Genomic DNA, 26,459 nt, shown 5'->3' with positions numbered 1-26,459 from the left:
CTCCCCAGCAAACCAGAACCTGCCTGCCACCAGGTTATAAATACCTCTGTTATTAATGCCCTCCCCAGCAAACCAGAACCTGCCTGCCACCAGGTTATAAATACCTCTGTTATTAATGCCCTCCCCAGCAAACCAGAACCTGTCTGCCACCAGGTTATAAATACCTCTGTTATTAATGCCCTCCCCAGCAAACCAGAACCTGTCTGCCACCAGGTTATAAATACCTCTGTTATTAATGCCCTCCCCAGCAAACCAGAACCTGTCTGCCACCAGGTTATAAATACCTCTGTTATTAATGCCCTCCCCAGCAAACCAGAACCTGCCTGCCACCAGGTTATAAATACCTCTGTTATTAATGCCCTCCCCAGCAAACCAGAACCTGCCTGCCACCAGGTTATAAATACCTCTGTTATTAATGCCCTCCCCAGCAAACCAGAACCTGTCTGCCACCAGGTTATAAATACCTCTGTTATTAATGCCCTCCCCAGCAAACCAGAACCTGTCTGCCACCAGGTTATAAATACCTCTGTTATTAATGCCCTCCCCAGCAAACCAGAACCTGCCTGCCACCAGGTTATAAATACCTCTGTTATTAATGCCCTCCCCAGCAAACCAGAACCTGCCTGCCACCAGGTTATAAATACCTCTGTTATTAATGCCCTCCCCAGCAAACCAGAACCTGCCTGCCACCAGGTTATAAATACCTCTGTTATTAATGCCCTCCCCAGCAAACCAGAACCTGCCTGCCACCAGGTTATAAATACCTCTGTTATTAATGCCCTCCCCAGCAAACCAGAACCTGTCTGCCACCAGGTTATAAATACCTCTGTTATTAATGCCCTCCCCAGCAAACCAGAACCTGCCTGCCACCAGGTTATAAATACCTCTGTTATTAATGCCCTCCCCAGCAAACCAGAACCTGCCTGCCACCAGGTTATAAATACCTCTGTTATTAATGCCCTCCCCAGCGAACCAGAACCTGCCTGCCACCAGGTTATAAATACCTCTGTTATTAATGCCCTCCCCAGCAAACCAGAACCTGCCTGCCACCAGGTTATAAATACCTCTGTTATTAATGCCCTCCCCAGCAAACCAGAACCTGCCTGCCACCAGGTTATAAATACCTCTGTTATTAATGCCCTCCCCAGCAAACCAGAACCTGTCTGCCACCAGGTTATAAATACCTCTGTTATTAATGCCCTCCCCAGCAAACCAGAACCTGTCTGCCACCAGGTTATAAATACCTCTGTTATTAATGCCCTCCCCAGCAAACCAGAACCTGCCTGCCACCAGGTTATAAATACCTCTGTTATTAATGCCCTCCCCAGCAAACCAGAACCTGTCTGCCACCAGGTTATAAATACCTCTGTTATTAATGCCCTCCCCAGCAAACCGGGAACATTACCAGGACATTGGCTAACATTCCCATTAAAGCTGTAATATTTGGGCGAACCGACAAAATTAATGTAGAAATGTGCGTTATAGATCTGTCATTCTCATTGAAAGCAAGTCAAAGAAGTGGTAGATCAGTTATATGTGCGCTATTTCTATGCTTCCCGTTCTTAAGTTTTGTTTTTGCATCTTTTATTTGGTTTTGTACACCAGCTTCAAACAGCTGAAAATAAAATATGTTTGGTGATGGAAACTATATTTCAAAGCGGGTAAGATGGTACAATGATTGTCTACACTATACTTGCTTTTTATTGTCACAAACTGAAATTAGGCAAATTATTAAAAACATTTCTTATACAAATTATTAAAAAATACAATCATTTATTATTAAATCATACAATCACTACATAGTGCACCTTTAAGTTCTAGTTAGGATTCTATCTAGCATTACATTGACAACATCCCCAAAACATTCAAATAATGTTTTTGATAACAAAATGTTTTAAACAGAATGTTCTCCTAAAACTCCCTACAATGTTGTGCACAATCACCACAGAACATTCCCCGAATGTTCTTATTAGGTTTCCTGGTAATGTAATAACACAATGTCCCAGTAATGTTTTTACAACATAATGTGGGACAAAATGTGGGGAACATATCTCTTGTGATGTCCCCATTCTGTTCCCACAAACTAATGAAACATTCTGGCAACCTTTAAAGTACAGACAAAATGTCTTCTGGGACATTCTTGCAAGATCAGGTGAAAGATTTAAACAAACATTGTATAATCATAAGCATAACTGGACAGTGTTTGTATTATTAGAACATTTAGGTTAACCTAATGAATGTTCTGGGAACATTCACAGAACCAATTTTGGTTTGCTGGGAATCAGCTGTAGAGCTCTTGTCTCTGTTTCTCTATCCCCCCCATGAGGATTTTCTGTAGTGACAACAAACAAGAGGTGGGGAGTTTCCACAACACTGAGCAGCTGTGTGAAGTAGCCAGGGTAAGTCAGGTTAGGATAAGACAGGCCAGGCCGGGGTAAGACAGGCCAGTGGGGCCCACAGGGACTGGCCTGAACTCTGGGTCCCACTGCTGGCTTTGGCCCTCTCATCACAACACAGACACACAGCCGGCCTGGGACAAGGCTAAAAACATACGTCAATGCTCGTTAGTTCTGACAATATCGGCAAGTATTAGTGTTTACGTCTTTTGCTGCAAAGGAAACAGAGGAAAGCCCCAACTCCCCTTCGTTTTAAGCTGGTCTAAATAGAGCGTAAATACCAAGCATGGCAAACTGAGGAGATGTCCCCGTGTAGAGGAAACTATGTGTGTCTCTGGAAGCAGGAACAACCCACAGGAGCGGAAGTCACTGTCCAAACAGACCACGGTCTAAATTCGGACTGGTGGTTTCTGTCCTGTCCTGCCTCTCTCAGTGACATTGCTGTGAGAGAATGAGGACACAAGGGAATGAACTGGGGATCCATCCAGCACAGGGAAATTCCCTATTCAGTAGATTCTCCATCACCCTTAGTAGGTCACACGAGTCACTAAGGCACCAATACTGATAAAAGAGTCCACTATCTAACTCTTAACAGCCCACTTTACTTCATTGACATGTCCCTCTTTGATAATCTCAGTTAACAGGAAGAAACCCACTGGAGTGTGGCTCTACTGCCGCTGAAACAACATTGATGGATGATGGTCGATTTTGAACATGGAACTAAAAACTAAATGGCATTGTATGCTGGATACCACTTTCTCTGGAAATCAATGAAAGAGATCAGCCTGTTCAATTGAGAGAGAAAGAGAGGGAGAGACACACAGAAAGTGAGAGAGTACGTTAAGAGAGACGGGATGAGTGGAGGGGTGAGCTTGTGTGTCACCATTCAGTCGGAGGCTCTTGGGTCGGACCTGGGAGGGTTTACTTTAAGATTAGGGGTGAATACCTGGTCTAAGGCATAGCTGTCATTCCCTACCAGCTGATAGCACCCAACACAACACACCCACCGCCCTTTGGCTGAGTTTGTCACCCCGGGACTGCTAACCTCACAACACACCCACGTTTTTATACTGCAATGCTTTAATTTCATGCATCAACCGCAGAGAGACCTAAGCCTAACCCCAGCAGCCACCCTCTCATTGTCACTGGTCCAAGACCATACTGTATATATCTGTCTCTCCGGCAACAGGCTTCCATCTAAAGATCATTGTTGTTCTCTTTCTCCACACAGTCGTTTCAACCAATTACAGTACCAACAGTAACAGCTGCTACCAGCTCAAGTCATTACACTGGGCTGAACGCTGGAAATGCCAAACGTCAAGTTTCATTTAGGTTTATTTATCTGCACCATACAGGGAGATAGAAACACACACACGCACACACAACGAGCCTAAAGAACCAGGAACCAAATCATCTTGTATAACATGTCCCACATACACTGAGTGTTAGGGCTGACCCCATTTAGTCGACTGGTCGATTGTTTGGTTGATAGGCTGTTACTCGACCGAGATTTCTTTAGTCGAGCAGTCGCATTTATATATATATATATATTACTTAGGCCTATATATATATATATAATTTCAATACTTCTATAGGCTACTGCATCAATCAATCATTCATTCCTGCCATCACAAAGCATACGAGACAATCATGCTTTGAAACGCAATGAAGCATTTTGTTTTCAAATTACATAACAAAGGGAGCTTTGAATAATTAGCCTAAGCAATAAATAAACCACAATTCACGAATGCATGCAACTATTTTCAGTCTGCTGTAATAAAGGCTTTATCTATATTTTTTCCATTAGTACAGACTCTCTGGTAAACACATGTGTTTAGTGTTGTTAACACATTATAACATTGTAATCTAACAGCAACTGTTTGGCACATAATACTCACGCAACACTTGTTCCTATACCCTCCTTTTTCTGGTTCTCCAGTAGTTTCCACCACTAAGTCAAATGTCTTCCAAAGATCTGACCTCCCCTTTCCCTCCTGAGCAACCTGTAAATATTAGCCCGTTTCGAGTTGCTTTTTCATGTCCTTCGCATCCATTTTGCTGTCGACATTACTGTGTTCAGAGTTTGTTATAACCAATGTGTTGATGTGATTATGATAGGCTATAGGTCAGGCTTAAGGCCACATGCATACGATACTTACATGTTTCACGTAAAGAGAGGAGGGGTTGAGGGAATAGGGAATCTTTTTTGTAAACAAATGAGTGATTTTGGTAACAGAACTTTTCAGTCAGAAACAAGTAAGAAACTAAATGGATGAAATGATGTAGCAGCTTGGGCACAGACAGCACAATAAACACTTACTGTGCTGTGGTGCCTTTTCACTGCAGTAGGGAGGAGAGCGAGACAACGCCCACCAGTCACACAGTCATTTTTTTGAACACAGGGTCACCATCGGGCTCTTACTTGAGTCATTTGTGTGTCTTAATTATTTAATCAAACTGTGTGCTTCAAGCATCAGAGAAGCTCAGTGCATATGTAGTTGGTTTTATTCAAACACATAGAATGGTCGAAAGAACAGGACGTCTCTCGGTCAACCAAGATTTGTTGTGGTCGGGGACAGCCCTACTAGGGACAGTGGTCGGGGACAGCCTATACAACACATTAAGACCTGCTCATTCCATGACATAGGCTGGCCAGGTGGATTCAGGTGAAAGCTATGATCCCTTATTGATGTCACTTATTAAATCCACTTCAATCAGTGTAGATGAAGGAGAAGAGACATGTTAAAAAATGATTTTTAAGCCTTGAGACAACTGAGACCTGAATTGTGTATGTGTGCCATTCAGAGGGTGAGTGGATAAGACAAAATATTTAAGTGTCTCTGAACAGGGTATGGTAGTAGGTGCCAGGCGCACCAGTTTGTGTCAAGAACTGCAACGCTGCTGGGTTTTCCATGCTCACCAGTTTCCCATGTATAAAAAACACCCAAAAGACATCCAGCCAACTTGACACAACCGTGGGAAGCATTGGAGTCAACATGGGCCAGAATCCCTGTGGAACACTTTCAACACTTTGTAGAGTCAACATGGGCCAGCATCCCTGTGGAACGCTTTCAACACTTTGTAGAGTCAACATGGGCCAGCATTCCTGTGGAACGCTTTCAACACCTTGTAGAGTCAACATGGGCCAGCATCCCTGTGGAACGCTTTCAACACTTTGTAGAGTCAACATGGGCCAGCATCCCTGTGGAACGCTTTCAACACTTTGTAGAGTCAACATGGGCCAGCATCCCTGTGGAACACTTTCAACACTTTGTAGAGTCAACATGGGCCAGCATCCCTGTGGAACACTTTCAACACTTCGTAGAGTCAACATGGGCCATCATCCCTGTGGAACGCTTTCAACACTTTGTAGAGTCAACATGGGCCATCATCCCTGTGGAACGCTTTCAACACTTTGTAGAGTCAACATGGGCCAGCATCCCTGTGGAACGCTTTCAACACTTTGTAGAGTCAACATGGGCCAGCATCCCTGTGGAACACTTTCAACACTTTGTAGAGTCAACATGGGCCATCATCCCTGTGGAACGCTTTCAACACTTTGTAGAGTCCACATGGGCCAGCATCCCTGTGGAACACTTTCAACACTTTGTAGAGTCAACATGGACCAGCATCCCTGTGGAACGCTTTCAACACTTCGTAGAGTCAACATGGGCCAGCATCCCTGTGGAACGCTTTCAACACTTTGTAGAGTCAACATGGACCAGCATCCCTGTGGAACGCTTTCAACACTTTGTAGAGTCAACATGGGCCAGCATCCCTGTGGAACACTTTCAACACTTTGTAGAGTCAACATGGGCCAGCATCCCTGTGGAACGCTTTCAACACTTCGTAGAGTCAACATGGGCCAGCATCCCTGTGGAACGCTTTCAACACTTCGTAGAGTCCATGTCCCAGCGAATTGAAGCTGTTCTGAAGGAAAAAGGGGGGTGTTCCTAATGTTTGCTATACTCAGTGTATGTCAGTATATTTATAGTTAAAGGCATTGTTACTGGGAGGTCTTTCACCATGTCAAATGATTATCTTCCTGGCAGAGCTTGTTACTTAAAGATCAGATTACAGCAGCATACTGTAATAATGTTAGGCCTACTGTTCAAAGTGCTGCTGGCTAGTTAGTGTGGCTTGAGTTACAAGTAACACGGCACAGCTATGACTCAGTTTCCACTAAGAGAAGTGAACATTGCTAGCTTGTTAGCACCTACTGCTACTACATCTCACCAGCTAGAGTTACAAAATGAAAGAGTGCAGTTGTATCAGCTTCCTCGTATTTCTACTTCCAACAGAAATTGCATGTTTCACCAAGTCTATCTTGAACCATCCAGTCGAGGTCAGCATTTGGCTTTGGGGCAGGTTTAAGCTGCATCGATATGTTAGCATTTAAAATGAACCTGGCACATTCGGCACAACACAACTTCCATGACTTCCTGTGGAGATGGCTTATATTAAATGACACCTGAGAGCCAAGCAGGCTAATTATTGTCTCTCTCTCTGGCTCTCTGCTGGAGGGGAGGTCTAGGAGAGCCCTGGAGACCTGGCAGGCAAACTCACTATACTTTCATATGGTGGGGCAGTATGGAGGAGAGAAAAGCCTGAACCTCTCTTTCCTTTCCTCCATTTCCTCTCTCTCCTGACTCCCTGTCCCCTGGCTACTGCCGTGGCAAGGCGAAGTGAGCTCCACTTTGTCAAGTAGCACAGCTAATCTGCTGCCAATTCTCAGAACGTTATCGCCCCGCCGCCCTCCTCCCAGGGCTCTCCAGTCCAGACACCCCGGAGTTCAGCACTCTCTCCCAGCCTTGCACACACACCTCCCCCTCCACTGACACGCCACCCCCGAGCATTGAAACATCGGGACAGGGACTGCCCTGATCTGACTGCCCTCATTCAGAGCCAACTCCACCATATAATGTAGTTACAATGGTCAAGCATAACTGACCCACATGACCTTAATGGCTCAAAATGGTGCCAGCTGGACTGCATCACATGACTTTCAGACAAGTGACCACAAAACCTAGTAGACTGGGGTGTAATCGCTGTCCACATGCTCTGGTGAGGCTGTCACACCTGACTCCTTTCTATACACACCAACATGATAACCTCTTTCTCTGAATTGCCTTGTGAAAGCCTACCACTGTAAGATTGTGTTTTACAACTTAGCTAGTCATGTTGGCAACAGAACAAGCTTTCAAATCATGCCCACCTGACCCAGATTGCGATTTATAATGGAGCGTTTTTGGATTGTGTGAACACCAGTAGTTGTGTGATGGCGGGGATGCAGGGTTGTGTTCCAAACAAAACAACTACAAGTGTGCTTGCTCTAGTTCCTCAACGGCACAGCTAGGAGAGATAAAAAAAAGTACATTAGAGTTGAAAACTCTTCTTTGAGTCATGAAATGCATTGAAATGACTTAGGAACTGTGCACACTGTGGAGAGGCCACATAGAGACACCAGTTTGTCCTCTCACTCAAACCCTTGTCATTTTTTGGTCTTATGTTGCACCTATCCCACATTTTCCAGAAATGGTCTTATCATCTTACTGAATGTATCCAGAATATGTTCAGATTTTGTTATCAACAAATCAGCTGAAAATTACATGAAAGTAAAATGCACAGTGTAATGTTTGGATTCAGTCTTTTGTCGTCGGGTGAATTGTTGTGTCCTCACTTGTTGTGTCCTCACTTGTTGTGTCCTCACAGGTCTAATAATATTCCCATAATATCCAAACTGGTCCCTTTAAATTGCTACCATGCTTATTTTATTTAACTAGGCACGTCCGTTAAGAACAAATTCTTATTTACAGTAACGGCCTACCCCGGCCAAACCCTAACCAGGATGACGTTGGGCCAATTGTGAGCAGCCCTATGGGACTCCCAATCACGGCCGGTTGTGAGACAGCCTGGAATCAAACCAGGGTCTGTAGCACTGTGATGCAGTGCTTTAGACCGCTGCGCCACTCGGGAGTCAAAATGCACTTCATATTTCTTCTGTAATACAAATGTCAATTTAGCCCTATCAATATAGGCTAATTGGCACGAGTATAAAGGGTTCAAAGTGTGTGTGAACGCGTACAAACACGCACACACACACACAAACAGAGAGCCCGAAGGAACAGTAAGGCACCAGGCTGGGATGAGTCCGTGTGTTGACAGGTGAGGGATAGAGCGGTGTGGTCTGGGACACGGAGCCGAGAGATGTGGATGTTCTGCTCCTAAAGCATGGCCTTGGCCTTCACACACAGCCAGAGGGTACTGCCATGCCAGCTGCAACACACTGTGACCTGCTTATTACCCTCTGCTCTGTGTTTACGCATACACACGGCTGTTACATGCACTAAACACAGGCTGCAAACCAACCCAAAAACCGCAGGTCACAGTTAACGAGACCCACACTCGTGCTTGGACTTTAATGAACTAGCTAAACAACAGGTTCTGATATACACCACTCTCTCTCTGTGTCTGTGTGTGTGTCTCTCTCTCTCTCTCTCTCTCTCTCTCTCTCAATCCCCCACAAGATGAGAGGATTTGAGGGACAGGGATAGCAAGGGACAAAGCCCTGCATAGATAGGTATGAATGGTGTATGTGTGTGCGTGTGTGTTTTTGTTTCTCTGATCCAGTGGGTGTGTGTGCGTGTGCGTGTGTGTTTTTGTTTCTCTGCTCCAGTGGGTGTGTGTGTGTGTGTGTTTTTGTTTCTCTGCTCCAGTGGGTGGGTGTGTGTGTGTGTGTGTGCGTGTGTGTTTTTGTTTCTCTGCTCCAGTGGGTGTGTGTGCGTGTGTGTTTTTGTTTCTCTGCTCCAGTGGGTGTGTGTGTGTGTGTTTTTGTTTCTCTGCTCCAGTGGGTGTGTGTGTGTGTGTGTGCGTGTGTGTTTTTGTTTCTCTGCTCCAGTGGGTGTGTGTGCGTGCGTGTTTTTGTTTCTCTGCTCCAGTGGGTGTGTGTGGAGAGTACAATCAGTAAGCCACAGCTTGGATGACATGCTTCATTAAACCTCTAATGAAGGGCACCGACCGCTGGCATCCAGCATGTGAGGGCATACCTGTGCCACCGCAGGAGGGGGTGCCAAGAACAGTACCCCCCCTGATGCACAGGAAACAGGGACGAAGCATGTCGCCCTAAAGCCCTTCCTCATTGTCCAAAGCAACAGGCATTTTGGAGCTTGCTTTGATTGAGTCAAGACCCAGCTCAAATCTCCTTTTAAGGAAGACAGAAGAGCCAAAAAGGCAGGATAGTGTTTATGTTTTGGGGCTGAAAAACGGTGCAGGAAAGTTCCCAGATCCAGAGTCCCTGGAGAGATTGATGACCACTGTGTTTTCTCTGAGACATGGCATAGAGGACTGACTGCATGAAACAGCACTAGACAATCCTTCAAACACAAACAGGGTCTATGTGGGTTAGGAAGCATGCTCACACTGGAGCTGCAGCTATGAGACAAGCTATCCAAACTTGCTTGACTGGAAGCCAGAAACACTGATGGAGAACAAACTGCATCTGGCAAAATGAATTCTCAATAAGAAACCAGTAAGCAATGTTGTTGCTGATTCTTTCCTCAGGAGACTTTCCAAGAACACCGATTCATTCTCGTGAGAGAGAAAAAGAACATCAACAGCAACAGCCATTTCAGCATGTAATTAAGCAACAGAATATAGCCAGCCGTTCATGGACATTCTCCTGAGAAACTAACAACCACCATGACATTGTGCCTTTCAATTGTGGCTGCTCATGACTTTCATGAGTGATAATCAGCCTACATTTGTCCTTTCAGAATGACCCGGTGTAACCTAATTAGCAGACAAGACTGTGAAGAGACAACTCCTCAGGGGTTTCAGATGGTTTAGGTCCTCCAGCAGCAGGCTTCTTCCTAGAGAGGGAAGAAGAGAACCAGTCCTGATAACATCAAACCCAGTGGTACTAACCTATATATGCCAGGTGAGGGGGTTGGCCCATCCATGCCTCCTCTTCCACAATAGAAGGATAAACAGACCCAATAACAGTGATGCCACTCCCCCCAGGCAGCTACATCCCTCTCTCCCCCTCTCTATTCTCTACTCTCCGCCCATCTGATTTTCCTCCCATAAACTAGATGACATAGCTTAGAGAGCTGCCAGAGAACCTTCTCGCCTGTTGGACTCACAGCCTTTCTCCCAGCCTCCTCGCCAGACTGTCAGTGACCTCCAGAGCAGAATCTACCCATCCATCTATCCATTAATCCATCCACCCCTCTGGAGCAGGTAAGAACACAGTCCTGGTGACGATTTGTCTGTGGGAATGTCAACTTTCTCTGTAGTAAGGAGAAGAGGGAAAAAAAGGTAATATAGCTCCAGCTAAACTTGGGCTAAAATGATATTATCTACATTCATTTGAAACGAATAACAATGCATTTTTGGAGGGCTCCAAAAAGTCTCTTAAATGTAATCACTGGGTCCAGCTCTAACAGGAGTTCAACTGGATAAAGAAACTCACAAAAATACATGAAAAGTTCTACTTGTCTCGAGAGTAATGATGGTTTTCTGATACGCAATAGTGTTGTTATCGAGGCTAAATCCCGAGACAACGGTGAACTGCAGTCTGGGACAAAACAGTATCGAACATAACTGTCCTCCTGTCTAAACATACAAAGTAGTTCACAGCACGAGACACACACACGAATCAGAGGCCAGCCATGACCTATCCACAACACACACATTTGCACCTAGCAAAGGCCTGAAATGTGCATTTATTGAAATGAGAGGGTAGTCTGTGGACAGGAAAGGGTTACCACCAACCAACAAACCATACACTGGAGGAAAGAACAGGAATGAAATGACCCATTCTGGCATGCCTCGGTGTAGAGTTGGGCAGTATCCAGATTTTCATATCGTCATACCGTCCTTCTCTCACACTGGGATTTACTGTATAACCGGCTTAGTACACAAGGGGGTGCCAAAAACACACAAAAATGCCCATTGGGCATCTATTACCACAATGCTAAAAAGTAGCACAAGTAATAGTGAATTTCCGTGGAGGCTGCTAAATAGGCCAATCTGGCTCACAAAGTTATACATATATAGGTAGGAGCTACCGAATGTCATTTTTGGTGAGTTTGGACATTTACATGTGAACGAGAGACATTGTGCAAATTAACAAAGTCTTGATGCATGATTGTCTGAAGGAACAACAGTACTGTGTGCTAAGGCTGTCCCTCACAACAACAAAAAATCTTGGTCAACCGAGTCGTCTGTTCTTTTGATCAATCGATTGGTTGAAATTTTACGTGTATTTTTTCCATATATAGACACATCCTATGTATTTTAATCAAATCAACCATATGCACTGAGTTTGTCTGACGCTTTAAGCTCACTGTTTGATTAAATAATTAAGACACAAATGACTAGAGGGGGTCAAACGCAATTGATTTGATTGTGCCGGGCCGGGCTCAGACTTGCTGCGCTGTGTTAAAAAACATGACAGTGAGTGACTGTGACTAGCACCCATTGTCTCTCTCTTCTCCTGTTGCAGCAACCAAAACATAACATCAAAGTGTTAATCGCGCTTGTCCGTGTTGCTTAGGCTGCAACATAATTACAGCCATTTGAAAAGTTCTGTTACTGAAATCCCTCATTTGTTTAGGAAAAACATTCCCTATTCCTCAACCCTTGCTCTCTTTACCTGACACATGTATGCATCGCATGCACGTGACCAATAGGGCCTGACAGCATATCATAATCACAAAAAAAAAAAAAGGTTATAACAAACAAAATGGATGCAGAGGACGTGACAAAGTTTACTGGTTGCTCAGGAGGTAAAGGGGAAGTCAGATGTGTGGAATAAATATGACTAGTTGTGAAAAATACTGGAGATAAAGAATAAGAAGGTAAGGAGCAAATGCTTCGTGCATATTATGTATGCCAAACAGATGCTGTTAGATTACAAATATCATTTTCTGAGCGTTTGGAACAATGTAAACAACACTAAATAAATTCTGTTGTAACACTTTTTTGTAAAGCCTTTATTACAGCAAAGACTAAATACAGTCACATTAATTTGTGAATGCAATTTACGAAATGGAACGGTGTATTTATTGTTTATGCTAATTATTTAAGGTTTGCTTTGTTATTTTATTTTGAAACTAAAATGCTTTATTGCATTTCAAATCATGAATGACTCGAATGCTGTGTGATGACATGAACAAATGAATGATTGATTGAAACAGTATCCTATTGAAATATAGGCCTTAGTAAAGTATGGTATTAAGACTAAACAGGATGCTCTCTGAGGCCTACAGCTCAATTTATACAATGCTGCTGTACTAAGCCTGCTAATGATAATGACATTACTTATTATTATTATAATAATAATAATGGTAACAATAACAATAAGAAGGGTTATTATTATGATGAATATACATTTTCTGACTGTTGGTAACAGTTCTCACAAAAAACTGTTCTCACAAAAAACTAAGTGTAAAGCCTTAATTACAGCATAACAAAGATTAAAAACAGACGGATTTGTGAAATTGTTTATCCGACTTGTTGTGGTTGTGTGAGGCATGGTGCTCACGGAATCAGTAGGCTATTAAACAAACACTCAAACAGGCAACAGAAGCAGGATCTGCCTTATTTCTGTATTTATATACATATATATATATACATACATACACATATATACATATATATATACATACATACACACACATATATATACATACATACATACACATATATATACATACATACATATATATACATATATACATACATACATATATATATATACATACATATATATATACATACATATATATATACATACATACGTATATACACACACACACACACACACACACACACACACACACACACACACACACACACACACACACACACACACACACACACACACACACACACACACACACACACACACACACACACACACACACATACATACATACATACATACATACATACATACATACATACATACATACATACATACATATATATATATATATATTGATGATTTATAAAGCCAGGCACATTTAACAGTTAGGATATTGATTATAGACATCATTTAGTTGTGGTTTCCTCTCTCCTCACTTTTCTTAGACATTAAGGCACGGGCTGTTTTCTCGTCTCCTCATTCTGCTGCTGCCTCCACCACATTGCTCTCAGCACCAATATGCTGGTTAACTTTGCTATTATGCACATAGCAACATTTATCTAGGAAAACGGAGGAGAGGAGAAAAAACACAAGGAAATCAAGCTGCAGTAGCAGCTGTACAGATATCTCATCCAAAGGGCTTTGACTTCTCAAACACGGTAGAAAGCTAACACAATATGATGGTCCAGCTGTGCATTGACCCCCAGCTCCCGCTTTCTCCCGTTGTGCTATTTACAAACAAACACGTGACTGGCTCAACTGTTCTGGGGAACTACGGTAAACTTCATCATGTCAAATAATGTGACAGGTGAAATGAAGAAGGCAATCTGCTTTATCTCCTAACGTATCTCCTAACCCAAGCCTGCCGATAATCACTTCTCATTTCATTGTAATCTATATTTCAATATTACCTGGTGGAAGAGGCTGATATGAAGAGGATTCTCGTTTGAATAGAACAGACATTTTTTTGTTGTCCATTCATTGACCACAGTTCACACTGCTGCATGCACTGGAATTGGGTCTGTTTAACATTGGCGGTCACTGTTGCCTGTGGAGGGCACTAACTCATGCCCTCTCCTGGGCCACACAACCACAGTGATGTCCAGTTCCCTCTACATTACTGTGTGATGTCATCGTGGAATGTTCAGTTTAACGGCCTATTGGAAGCCTTCCTCTCCCTGCCTGCACATGACTTATTATCACCGCAGCTATGCCAAGAGAGCAGAACAGTTTAAAACCACTTATTGGCATGGGAATGCTTCTGCCAGGCTTCAGAAGGATCTCCTTCTTAGGTTTGACTCAATTGAATGTTCTTCTTTGTTTTTCACCCACTGGCTCCTTAGAACCATGCCAACAGTTTTATGAAGAAGAATGGTGGGTTTGGGTTTTAAATCAAAACAACGACCCCGTAGGGTTTCAATTATGGGTGTGCTGATCTTATCATACTCGTATTCGTAATTACTTTCACTTTCAAGAGGAGCAAACATTTCTCTCCCGACACTTGGCCTAGGCCATTGGGATAATCTCAGTGCCTAACATTTCTACAATCAAAATAAACTATTGACATTTGTCATTGTATTATCTAATGAACTGACGCCCAGTAAACGTACCTGGGCTATAATAAATAATAATAGACAGCATGGGCTTGGATCACCACATAACGACGTCAGCAATGGAATAATTATACGGACAGACAAAGTAGGCCTACTGCCAAGTTGACAGACAAAGTAGGCCTACTGCCAAGTTTACCTACTGCCAAGTTGACAGACAAAGTAGGCCTACTGCCAAGTTGACAGACAAAGTAGACCTACTGCCAAGTTGACAGACAAAGTAGGCCTACTGCCAAGTTGACAAAGTAGGCCTACTGCCAAGTTGACAGACAAAGTAGGCCTACTGCCAAGTTGACAGACAAAGTAGGCCTACTGCCAAGTTGACCGTCAAAGTAGGCCTACTGCCAAGTTGACCGTCAAAGTAGGCCTACTGCCAAGTTGACAGACAAAAACAACTATACGGCCTCAGCAAAGTCTAGATTTGATGACTACGGATTCTGATTCATACATGGTGCTTGGAGAAGTGGAGACGTGTGCTCTGAGATGAGTGACTGAGTGTTTTGTCTGGGGAAATGAGAGCTGAGGGAGAGAGGCTTGTAAAAAAAATTACATGATTTAACCTTTATTTAATTAGGCAAGTCAGTTAAGAACAAATTCTTATTTACTATGACGGTCTACCACTGGCCAAACCCTAACAACGCTGGGCCAATTGTGCGCCGCCCTATGGGACTCCCAATCAGAAGAAGAACTAGCCAATAGTTGTTCAGAACACACAGCGCTTCACACTGTTTGAGTGAAAGAGATATGCGTGCTGGCAGCTGTAAAATACTAGTTTTGTCCATGTACTTGTGTGCTGGCACACCCCTAGTTTCAATATCAGCCTCTATTAGTTCAGCATTTCATCATGCTGGGTTCTGGGCCTCCCCTTCAGAAGGCCCTTGTAAGGGTGGGTAAACCCAGGTTGCAGTGAATGAGTAGATGGTGACATGTTTAGTGGTGCCAAGGGAGATGTTATTATTAATTAACTTATTATGCCCCCTTGTCTTGACATGAAGGGGGGAAACTCTCATGACCACTCCAGAGCTGGAAGCTCCAGTGAAGTGGCCACTAGTGATCTCCTTAGAACAGCAGGAAATAGCCTAGCATTCCTCTCAACCACAATGGAATGGAAACAACAACTCTGAAAAATGAGAAATGTACGAAAATAATGTTCTATGCAGCATTCTACGAGCTGAGATTTCGTTGTCTGCTATGCGACAGACTGCTTTCTTAGTGTTTTTGGCTCTGTAGCAGAGATCTATAGGAGATCACAGAGCTAGTGATCACAGTGATAAGCCAGGTGCTATAGTGGATAGAGGAAAGGGCCTTAGTCATCACAGATTTATTATCAGGACTCTAGAGATTACTCAGATTCAACATTCCGACACATTAAATCCACACTCTCCTGCTCCCTGCCCATGCTTGGCACCCCTCTCCCAGTTCCCCTCCATCCTCATTGTTGGTGTCCACAGGGTCAGGTCAGAAGCATGTTTAAGAGGGGTTTAGGTTTGGCTAGTGTTGAAATGGACTCCACCCCTGTGAGATAGCCAAAGGTCAGCCCTAAGAATACCCGCTGGCACATAGCTGGAGCAGGGCAGATAACTGCTGTCAGCGGGCAAGGCCACCGCATCACCAAATAACTCCCTCCCTTCAGGGAACCAGCAGGGCCCAGGGGAAAGGCTGGGAGAGTGACTCACAGACCCTCACCTTCCCTGGGCATGCCCGTCACTGAGGAGACCCTGTGGGGAGAGAGGAGTCTGGAAGGAGGGATAATGCCTGTCTGGATGGAGTAGAGAGAAGTGGGGCTGCTCTGACAATCACAATGCAGTGCACATATTCTCGGTACAAAATGCCCGGAGAGTTTTACCCACAGTAAAGTCCTTAACAGCACCCCCTCAGCCACTGAGATGTTTGAATGGTCACATCACCAGTCAGAAGTGTGTTCAAATAAGGGGTGTGATCTCCAGCAGGTTTTATCCTTCCATATTATGCATTGCCTGAGATAACGCAGTGAGCCAGATCAATAAGACACACCGTATACAACTTCTACTCTCTCCATTGTATAGTTGTCAGAGACGCAGCAGAGAAGTGGGGAGTTCATTTGTCTGTCTAAAGCGGGTGCAGTACATGAAACACACATTCCACATATAATCATCATCGAACCATCCACCTACAGCATCACCACCTTCAAGAACCCTGAAAGTATTCAAATATGCCAAAATACACAAAGGCACATTTAAAAACAAGCCAAATACACCCTGAATACCAAACGGAAACATCCTGGGTTACAAACATCACTTCAAACCTAGCTCCTGACTCGATAAGCAACGTATAAACCTCTTAGAGAGAAAAGTACAAAACCGTTCACCTTTTCAGGAAAAATAGAGGTGCATCCTTCATAATTTCAAATAAGATTGGCCATATCCCGCCAGACGGAAAATATCATTTATAGAGAGGAATGAATTATGTGAGAAGACTGGAGTCCATTTCATCATCAATCTATTATCCTCCCCTCTGTATCGTCTGCCTTGAGAGGAGGGCAGAACAGTACAAACACGCCAGACTCGAGAGCAGAATCACTGGAGATAGGAGATTATAGGAGGTTATGAGGCCCCCAGAGTGAGTGGTGTTTGATTATTATTCCTGTCGTTGGCCATGATGGGTTAGGGTGGAGAAAAATGTGTCCTTCAGTTCAACCCTTTAAGTAATGAACAGTATGTGACTGATCATTTCCTCCTGACTCCGTTCCACAGTGTGTTTCTGTTTGTGTCTTCTGCATGCTCACTGACTCAACCTTCTCTGCTGCCCCCAACCCCCAGCTCAGCTCCATCAGGCCCCTGGGCACCGGGACCACTCCTGTCACCTCCACCACCTCCCTCCATCACCCACTCCACCACTACACCACATCTGCACCACCTCTCTGTACATCTGTCCTGCACTAACCTGCGGCCACCACTAGAGTGCACTCTCGCCCCTTCACTCCCTCTCACTGCCCAGCACCGAGCCCCAGCATGGAGAAGGTGCAGCACACGATGCGCTCGGCCATCCGCAGGGCCTCCATGGTGGTGGACGTGCCCCCCCAGGCCAAGCAGAATTTGCAGGAGCTCTTTGTCAACTTCAGCCTGATCCTCATCTGCCTGCTGCTCATCTACATCATCGTGCTGTTGATGTGAGGGCCTCAGAGGGGCCGGGAGGGGCCAGGCTACAGCCCAACAGGGCCTTGACCTCTCAAGAGGGCCAAACAATGGAAGGGAAGGGGAGGAGGGGATTGGGTGGCAAACATTGAGATTATCCTAGTATTTTGTAAACTGGTTTTAATTTGAAAGGAATTTGAGTAGAATAAGATCAGATTCTGTTTTTGTAGTTTAATCAAATCTGCCTGATGTTAATGGCACAACTATAATCACTCATTATAACACTATAAAGGTGCCGTGTGTGAGTTGCAGTAGAAGGTTGTTGGTCTCAGATGCAGTTTATGTCAGTTGTGTGTCACACATGCCACCCTCCTGTAGGTCTGTCATCCGTGCTCCACATCATGTCACCATCACAGTGTCTCTGCCACCTCTCACTAGAACTCAACGCCTGCAGCCACCTGGCTACACTGGGCTAGTCACACACACACACACGTGCGCGCACACACATATGCGCGCACACACACACACGCGCACACGCACACACACACACACAAAAACACACACACACAAGCACAGACACACACACAGAGACACGCACAGACAGACAAAATAAACTTACTGACAATATTAACCCAGGGGAATCAGGCTTGTATGTGGGTGATGATCATGTGTATATCTGTGTAAGTGTTCCAGTCTCTCACTGGGCCCCTGTTTTCCCTCCCAGACCTATGTAGCTGAACCAACAACCACCACAGCACAGCGAGGGCTAAGCAGGGGGGTGTAACGATCCATCAAACCACCTCCATCACTGGTCTTCTTGAGGACACCTCCAGAATTACCCTCTTAACTGAAGAGCTTTGCCCAGAATTGATCACTCTGCCTGGGGCATTTGCAGCCTCAACCCAGCCTCTCCATGTCGAGTGAAACCATGGACCTGGTCAACAACCGCGGCCTCAACCTGATGCTCAACTTCCTCCTCATCGTCATCATGCTGCTCCTCATGCTTGTCCTGGTCAAACTCATGTAACCTCTGACATACAGTATGATCTCATGGCATAGGTTGAGCAATTCCAGTCCCCAAGGGCCACAGGGTCTGATGGGAGTCCCACTACCTCTGATTTGATCATATAAATACACAAATCACTGAATAAAGGAGATTGAACCTGTTGGGAGTAGAACTAAACATTGTGAGCTTTTGGAGAGTAGAAAAGAGTTTGGGATTCCATGAGATCGTTACATGGGATGGCAAGATTCAAAACATGAATTAACAGGAGGATGAAACTCCACCCACCGATGGTAAAGAAATGAAATAACGTTGACATGGTATGATCAATAGAACGCCCTCCTTTACATTTAGTTTACCTCCCTCTAGTGGTAGAATCACCAAACTGCACCACATCTACTTCTGGCCAGGGCACTGAGCAGAGATAAATCCATGCTCTCTGATCCTCATTCTAGAGTTGTGGTTGATATGAGCCATAGAGAACAATCATTTTCAAAGCTTTAACGCTCACAGTTACCGACTATTCTAAGCTATTAGGACCAAAGCACATGTTACAAATGACAACTGAAATGTAACTGAAAACGATTAAAGCCAGACACCGACCGTCCTTTTCTGTGTGATATGAGTTGTTTATGTAACTGTTGAGTGAAGCCTAGGGTCCTTCCCTTTGGAGACTCAGGTTGCTCTTGAACTAGTAGCTGATAAGTACAACAGATACTTGGCTCAATAAACATGGGTACGTACAGCCTGTAAACCTTACAGTGAAATATGTAATATTGTTACTACAATATCCGAACATAACTGTGTGCTGTAGTGAAAATGTTTTCGTGTTCAGTAGTAGTAGTTGATTTGTTTTGGCAGAGTAATGAATAGCTACAGAGTAAATAGAGCAAACACCTCCAGCTAAACACAGGGAAGCTCTCTGCAGTGTGAAGAAACATGCATGACTACTGCAGAACTGGTGTAGTGTTGTCTGTCTGCAGGCGCTGGCTCCACTTTACACTTTCTTATGTCGCACAGCATTTTCTAAAGAATGTTATAAAATAAAGATAAAATACACAAACTATAAAGCATTTGTCTGTCTTCATTGAAAATTGTAAGGACTTTGTTAAAATTATGGAATGCAGGTGCAACTTTAATCTTTGGTCTATAGGAAAAACGTCAACGCCTCAGAAACCCACCAGAGGGCGCCATGCCCTCAAATTTAGTCCTACATGAACGTGCACAATTTGGATGGAAATACTGACCAGCTTTGAATACAGAATCATCACATATTGTGGTGAAAATCAGTCAGGTTAACACCCACAACAACAAACTAACAGCCTTCGGTTCACTTGACAGAGTCCCCTGACTAGGTGTCTAACAGATACTGTAGCCTACTTCCTGCCAGTTCTCTGTTGCCAATGACTGGAACCAACTGCAAAAATGTACTGAAGCTGGAGACTTATATCTCCCTCTCTAACTTTAAGCATCAGCTGTCAGACAGCTTACCGATCACTGTACCTGTACACAGCCCATCTGTAAATAGCCCACCCGACTACCTCATCCCCATATTGTTATGCATCTTCTTGCTCTTTTGCACCCCAGTATTTCTACTTGGAAAACATCACCTGCACATTTATCACTCCAGTATTAATTGCTAAACTGTAATTATTTTCGCCTCTATGGCCTATTTATTGCTTACCTCCCTCCTCTTCTACATTTGCACACACTGTACATAGATTTTCTATTGTGTTATTGACTGTGTGTTTGTTTGTGTAACTCCGTGTTGATGTTTTTGTCTCACTGCTTTGCTTTATCTTGGTCACAGTTGTAAATGAGAACTTGTTCTCAACTGGCCTCCCTGGTTAAATAAAGGTGAAAAAGAAAAAAAATGTACTTCCTCGTCCCCTTCTCTCACCTGGTTGAGCTCGGCCTCCTGACGCAACCTCTCTCTCTGCTGCTGCTCCTGTTGCCAGGCCGACAAGCCCCCACATAGCTCTGTCCCAGGTCCGGGAGGCCGGTACTCCATCTGCTCACTCAGCCACATCTGGGTCCTCACCGCCGGCTGGATGGGGGACCCTCCTACTGCCTGGTGGCCCAGTGGCAGGCTCCTCTGGCTGGGTACCGTCAGCCCGACGCCAGGGTGCTTGGTCTCCGGTAAGGCACTGTAGGTCAGGTCTAAGGTGTTGGGTTTGAGCGGAGATGAGCAGGCCGAGTGAGAGTCTGTCTTAGTACTTAGGGGGTATTTGTACCGGGCCTCAGCCCCTGGGGAGCGCAGGTGGAGCCCTTGGGATAGGTAGGGTTCTGTGGGGCGCAGAGGGTCCTGCCTGTAACCGTAGAGCACCCCTCTGTCCAGGGAGCCGTGGGGGTCAGGGCGGTATGCTGCCCGTCCCACGGGGCTGGACTTCTCCTGGACGCTGAGGCGGGTGAGGGAGGACCAGCGTCGGACGGGCCGGGGGTCCTTCATGTCCAGGGGGCTGTCGAGGGGCGAGGGCAGCTGGCAGGAGGACCAGGGGCTGACGGGCCGGGGGTCCTTCATGTCCAGGGGGCTGTCGAGGGGCGAGGGCAGCTGGCAGGATGACCAGGGGCTGCCCCCAGGGGAGAGTACCGTGCTGAGCTTGGAGCCGGAAGAGGGCGAGGGCATGACGTGGGCCGTGGGGAGGGCACCCTGGGAGCGCAGTGGCTGGAAGGACAGTGTGGTGCTGGAACCAGACTGGTCTGAAGGACAGGAGAGAGGGAACGAGAAAGACACTTAGAGAAGCAGAACAGTATGTGTGGACTATCTTACTTATTCAAACTACACACATTTCTACAACAAAATCTACCCTGTTGCCTAGTCACTTTATCCTATATGTACATATCTACCTCCATTACCTCGTACCCTGCACATGGACTGCCTCTGCTACTATCTGTTATCTACCCTGTTGCCTAGTCACTTTATCCTATATCTACCTCCATTACCTCGTACCCTGCACATGGACTCATGCTGGTACCCGTGAATACAGCCAAGTTATTGTTACTCATTGTGCATTTATTCCTTGTGTTATTATTTATACATTTGTCTTTGTTTCTCTCTGCCTTGTTGAAGGGCCCATCAGTAAGCATTTCACTGTTAGTCTACACCTGTAGTTTACAAAGCATTGGACAAACACAATTAGATTCATAGGACACACACACACACACGGCCAGTCACACACACTTAGAAACACCGTGGGGAAACGAAAAGTTGTGCCTACGGCTGCCTGGCTGAGCCATTGTAAACTACCAACGCAAGACATATTAGCTCCCCAGTTCACGTCTGAAAATGGATGATAGTATAATATCTTAAAGCCCCATTCTGTAATGAATAGGAAGAACCCTATGGACTAGTACTACTGTTTCCTTAGCACTAAAATACAGCCACTAGTTAGCCATGAGTATGCCGGGAGGAGTGGACTCCAAACCAACAATCTTTTCAGCCCATTACATCAGCACATCATGGGAACCATGCAACAACCAGTGGTCCATATCCATCTTTCATCATGTACAGAAATAGACAAATATAAAGACATCAAAGCCTCCAGCAGGGCTTCCGTGCATCTTATTAAAACTAGAGGACTCTGCAATGCAGCAGAGCAGGAATGTACTGTTGCAGAAGTACTGTAAGTAGCCGGGCATTGTTTGGGGGGAAAAGGGAGAGGAGAGTAAGCCACAGAGACAGGGAAAGTCTGGAAGCTGGGGCAGAGTGGGTGGACAGTAGCTTGGTCTCAACTTCGGGCCAACTTCTTTGTTATTCCTTGTCATGCCTTTATATAGAGAAATACAGTTGTCATGGTAACATACACCACAGAGGACTGAGCAGTTGGTTAAACTAAAGTACATTGATCTGCCACCAGATGAGGAGGACAGAGGACCTGTCTGATGGTGACAGGTCAGGGCAGTCCTCCAACATCCCCACAGTCCTCCAACATCCCCACAGTCCTCCAACATCCTCACAGTCCTCCAACATCCCCACAGTCCTCCAACATCCCCACAGTTCTCCAGTACAGGCAGCAAATAACTGCTCCTGGCCAACACAGCCCCCTGTGTAATTTCCCTTCAAATGAATCTCAATGATTGATGACCAGAAAAACAGAGAGTCCAAAGAACCTCTGCCAAAAAAAAGAGCATTGCAGGAAAGGATGCTGACTGTTCTATACCCTGACAGAGATGCTATGGAGGAGGAGCCAGCCAGGCAGGGCAGTGACAGAGATGCTATGGAGGAGGAGCCAGCCAGGCAGGGCAGTGACAGTGATGCTATGGAGGAGGAGCCAGCCAGGCAGGGCAGTGACAGAGATGCTATGGAGGAGGAGCCAGCCAGGCAGGGCAGTGACAGAGATGCTATGGAGGAGGAGCCAGCCAGGCAGGGCAGTGACAGAGATGCTATGGAGGAGGAGCCAGCCAGGCAGGGCAGTGACAGAGATGCTATGGAGGAGGAGCCAGGCAGGCAGGGCAGTGACAGAGATGCTATGGAGGAGGAGCTAGGCAGGCAGGGCAGTGACAGAGATGCTATGGAGGAGGAGCCAGGCAGGCAGGGCAGTGACAGAGCAGTCCTTCTGTCAGCCCTCCTCATGTCAAATGATTCATTAGTGCCATTCACATGACATCCCCCAAATGCACATGCCTAACGACCGCAATGTTGTCCAATATGTGAAAATGGCACTGTGAGACACATTAAATGATCCATTATGATTTTATCCTTTGTCGAGTTATAAGGTCAATCAACTTAAAAGATTCAGCAATATTTTGAAAGCAACGTTAGTTCAGAATGGAGGTCAATTGCACTGGTTTACAAGCTGTACTGAAGTAGCCTACTTGGACTGATTTGTACTGAGACAAAGACCCTGTTGTCATGCCACCCAGATTCCATTGGTGGGTTTTCAGTTCTTATGGGTTCAGTTCCCGCTCACCTTGAGCCCCGGGAAACCTTTAGGTCAGGGCGCAAATATAGATACTGGCACGCGGCTAGTTGAGGTTCTGACAAAGTGCTCCTTTGTTAGTGTGTATCAGAGCAAATGCCAGAACAGCTGGAGGGGCTGGGGGTTGAGGAGTGATGTAGCCAGAACAGCTGGAGGGGCTGGGGGTTGAGGAGTGATGTAGCCAGAACAGCTGGAGGGGCTGGGGGTTGAGGAGTGATGTAGCCAGAGCAGCTGGAGGGCTGGGGGTTGAGGAGTGATGTAGCCAGAACAGCTGGAGGGGCTGGGGGTTGAGGAGTGATGTAGCCAGAACAGCTGGAGGGGTTGGGGGTTGAGGAGTGGTGTAGCCAGAACAGCTGGAGGGGCTGGGGGTTGAGGAGTGATGTAGCCAGAGCAGCTGGAGGGCTGGGGGTTGAGGAGTGATGTAGCCAGAACAGCTGGAGGGCTGGGGGTTGAGGAGTGATGTAGCCAGAGAGGCTGGAGGGCTGGGGGTTGAGGATTGATGTAGCCAGAGAGGCTGAGGAGTGATGTAGCCAGAACAGTTGGAGGGGCTGGGGGTTGAGGAGTAGTGTAGCCAGAACAGCTGGAGGGCTGGGGGTTGAGGATTGATGTAGCCAGAGAAGATGGAGGGGCTGAGGGTTGAGGAGTGATGTAGCCAGAGAGGCTGGAGGGGCTGGGGGTTGAGGAGTGATGTAGCCAGAACAGCTGGAAGGGCTGGGGGTTGAGGAGTGATGTAGCCAGAGCAGCTGGAGGGCTGGGGGTTGAGGAGTGATGTAGCCAGAGCAGCTGGAGGGCTGGGGGTTGAGGAATGATGTAGCCAGAGAGGCTGGAGGGCTGGGGGTTGAGGATTGATGCAGCCAGAGAGGCTGGAGGGGCTGAGGAGTGATGTAGCCAGAACAGTTGGAGGGACTTGGGGTTGAGGAGTAGTGTAGCCAGAACAGCTGGAGGGCTGGGGGTTGAGGATTGATGTAGCCAGAGAAGATGGAGGGGCTGAGGGTTGAGGAGTGATGTAGCCAGAGAGGCTGGAGGGGCTGGGGGTTGAGGAGTGATGTAGCCAGAACAGCTGGAGGGGCTGGGGGTTGAGGAGTGATGTAGCCAGAGCAGCTGGAGGGCTGGGGGTTGAGGAGTGATGTAGCCAGAGCAGCTGGAGGGGCTGGGGGTTGAGGAGTGGTGTTGCCAGAGCAGCTGGAGGGGCTGGGGGTTGAGGAGTGGTGTAGCCAGAGCAGCTGGAGGGGCTGGGGGTTGAGGAGTGATGTAGCCAGAGCAGCTGGAGGGCTGGGGGTTGAGGAGTGATGTAGCCAGAACAGCTGGAGGGCTGGGGGTTGAGGAGTGATGTAGCCAGAGCAGCTGGAGGGCTGGGGGTTGAGGATTGATGTAGCCAGAACAGCTAGAAGGCTGGGGGTTGAGGAGTGATGTAGCCAGAGCAGCTGGAGGGCTGGGGGTTGAGGAGTGGTGTAGCCAGAACAGTTGGAGGGGCTGGGGGTTGAGGAGTGATGTAGCCAGAGCAGCTGGAGGGCTGAGGGTTGAGGAGTGATGTAGCCAGATCAGCTGGAGGGCTGGGGATTGAGGAGTGATATAGCCAGAACAGCTGGAGGGCTGGGGGTTGAGGAGTGATGTAGACAGAATAGCTGGAGGGGCTGGGGGTTGAGGAGTGATGTAGCCAGAGCAGCTGGAGGGGCTGGGGGTTGAGGAGTGATGTAGCCAGATCAGCTGCAGGGGCTGGGGGTTGAGGAGAGGGGTAAACAGAGCAGCTGGAGGGCTGGGGGTTGAGGATTGATGTAGCCAGAGAAGCTGGAGGGCTGGGGGTTGAGGAGAGGGAAAAACAGAGCAGCTGGAGGGCTGGGGAATGAGGATTGATGTAGCCAGAGAGGCTGGAGGGCTGGGGGTTGAGGAGTGATGTAGCCAGAGCAGCTGGAGGGGCTGGGGGTTGAGGAGTGGTGTAGCCAGAGAAGCTGGAGGGGCTGGGGGTTGAGGAGTGGTGTTGCCAGAGCAGCTGGAGGGGCTGGGGGTTGAGGAGTGATGTAGCCAGAGCAGCTGGAGGGGCTGGGGGTTGAGGAGTGATGTAGCCAGAGAAGCTGGAGGGCTGGGGGTTGAGGAGTGATGTAGCCAGAGATGCTGGAGGGCTGGGGGTTGAGGAGTGATGTAGCCAGAGAGGCTGGAGGGGCTGAGGAGTGATGTAGCCAGAACAGTTGGAGGGGCTGGGGGTTGAGGAGTAGTGTAGCCAGAACAGCTGGAGGGGCTGGGGGTTGAGAAGTGGTGTAGCCAGAGCAGCTGGAGGGGCCGGGGCTTGAGGAGTGATGTAGCCAGAACAGCTGGAGGGGCTGGGGGTTGAGGAGTGATGTAGCCAGAGCAGCTGGAGGGCTGGGGGTTGAGGAGTGATGTAGCCAGAGCAGCTGGAGGGGCTGGGGGTTGAGGAGTGGTGTAGCCAGAACAGCTGGAGGGGCTGGGGGTTGAGGAGTGGTGTAGCCAGAACAGCTGGAGGGGCTGGGGGCTGAGAGGTGGTGTAGCCAGAGCAGCTGGAGGGGCTGGGGGCTGGTTATGAGACAGCACATTCCACACAGGACCGGCTGCCACTCAAATCCCTTTCTCCAAGTCTCACACAACACTTCCTCCCCTAGCCGGCTGTGTGCAATAACCTGGTCTGGACGCGGTTATTCTAAACCAGACCTCCAGACCACTAACACAGCCCCCTACAGGCAGTCTGGAAGACGTGATGGCTCAAAGTGAAGAAGACACAAGACTAACAACCTGGAAAAGGCATTCAGTATGTTAA

The 26,459-nt window shown here is 46.6% G+C and overlaps 2 protein-coding genes across 5 annotated transcripts in view; one reads left to right on the top strand and one right to left on the bottom strand.

The window, feature by feature from the left end:
• The window catches only part of LOC109900723 (centrosomal protein of 85 kDa-like), an 89,568-nt gene that overhangs the window by 23,760 nt on the left and 39,349 nt on the right, over nt 1–26,459 (bottom strand). For both annotated transcript variants that reach the window (XM_020496495.2, XM_020496494.2), the window contains exon 3: nt 20,671–21,470. In XM_020496495.2, coding sequence (XP_020352084.1) covers nt 20,671–21,470 — 800 coding nt within the window. The remainder of the gene's footprint in view (nt 1–20,670; nt 21,471–26,459) is intronic.
• On the top strand, nt 10,425–19,518 carry LOC109900725 (cardiac phospholamban-like). Of its 3 annotated transcripts, XM_020496496.2 has the most exons (3): nt 10,441–10,634; nt 17,453–17,802; nt 18,492–19,518. In XM_020496496.2, the coding sequence occupies exons 2-3, from the start codon at nt 17,645–17,647 to the stop codon at nt 18,499–18,501; spliced, it is 168 nt and encodes a 55-aa protein (XP_020352085.1). In that variant the 5' UTR covers nt 10,441–10,634; nt 17,453–17,644; the 3' UTR covers nt 18,502–19,518. The 3 variants fall into 3 exon arrangements, 2 of the variants coding, with proteins under 2 accessions (XP_020352086.1, XP_020352085.1); XM_020496497.2 differs by lacking the exon at nt 18,492–19,518 and having other exon boundaries at nt 10,425–10,634; nt 17,453–17,806; XR_002256647.2 differs by lacking the exon at nt 17,453–17,802 and having other exon boundaries at nt 10,447–10,634.

Source organism: Oncorhynchus kisutch, linkage group LG12 (assembly GCF_002021735.2).
Source record: "Oncorhynchus kisutch isolate 150728-3 linkage group LG12, Okis_V2, whole genome shotgun sequence".
Classification (NCBI taxonomy): domain Eukaryota; kingdom Metazoa; phylum Chordata; class Actinopteri; order Salmoniformes; family Salmonidae; genus Oncorhynchus; species Oncorhynchus kisutch.
Note: the sequence above shows the minus strand (reverse complement) of the source record. Positions and strands in the feature narration are given on the sequence as shown.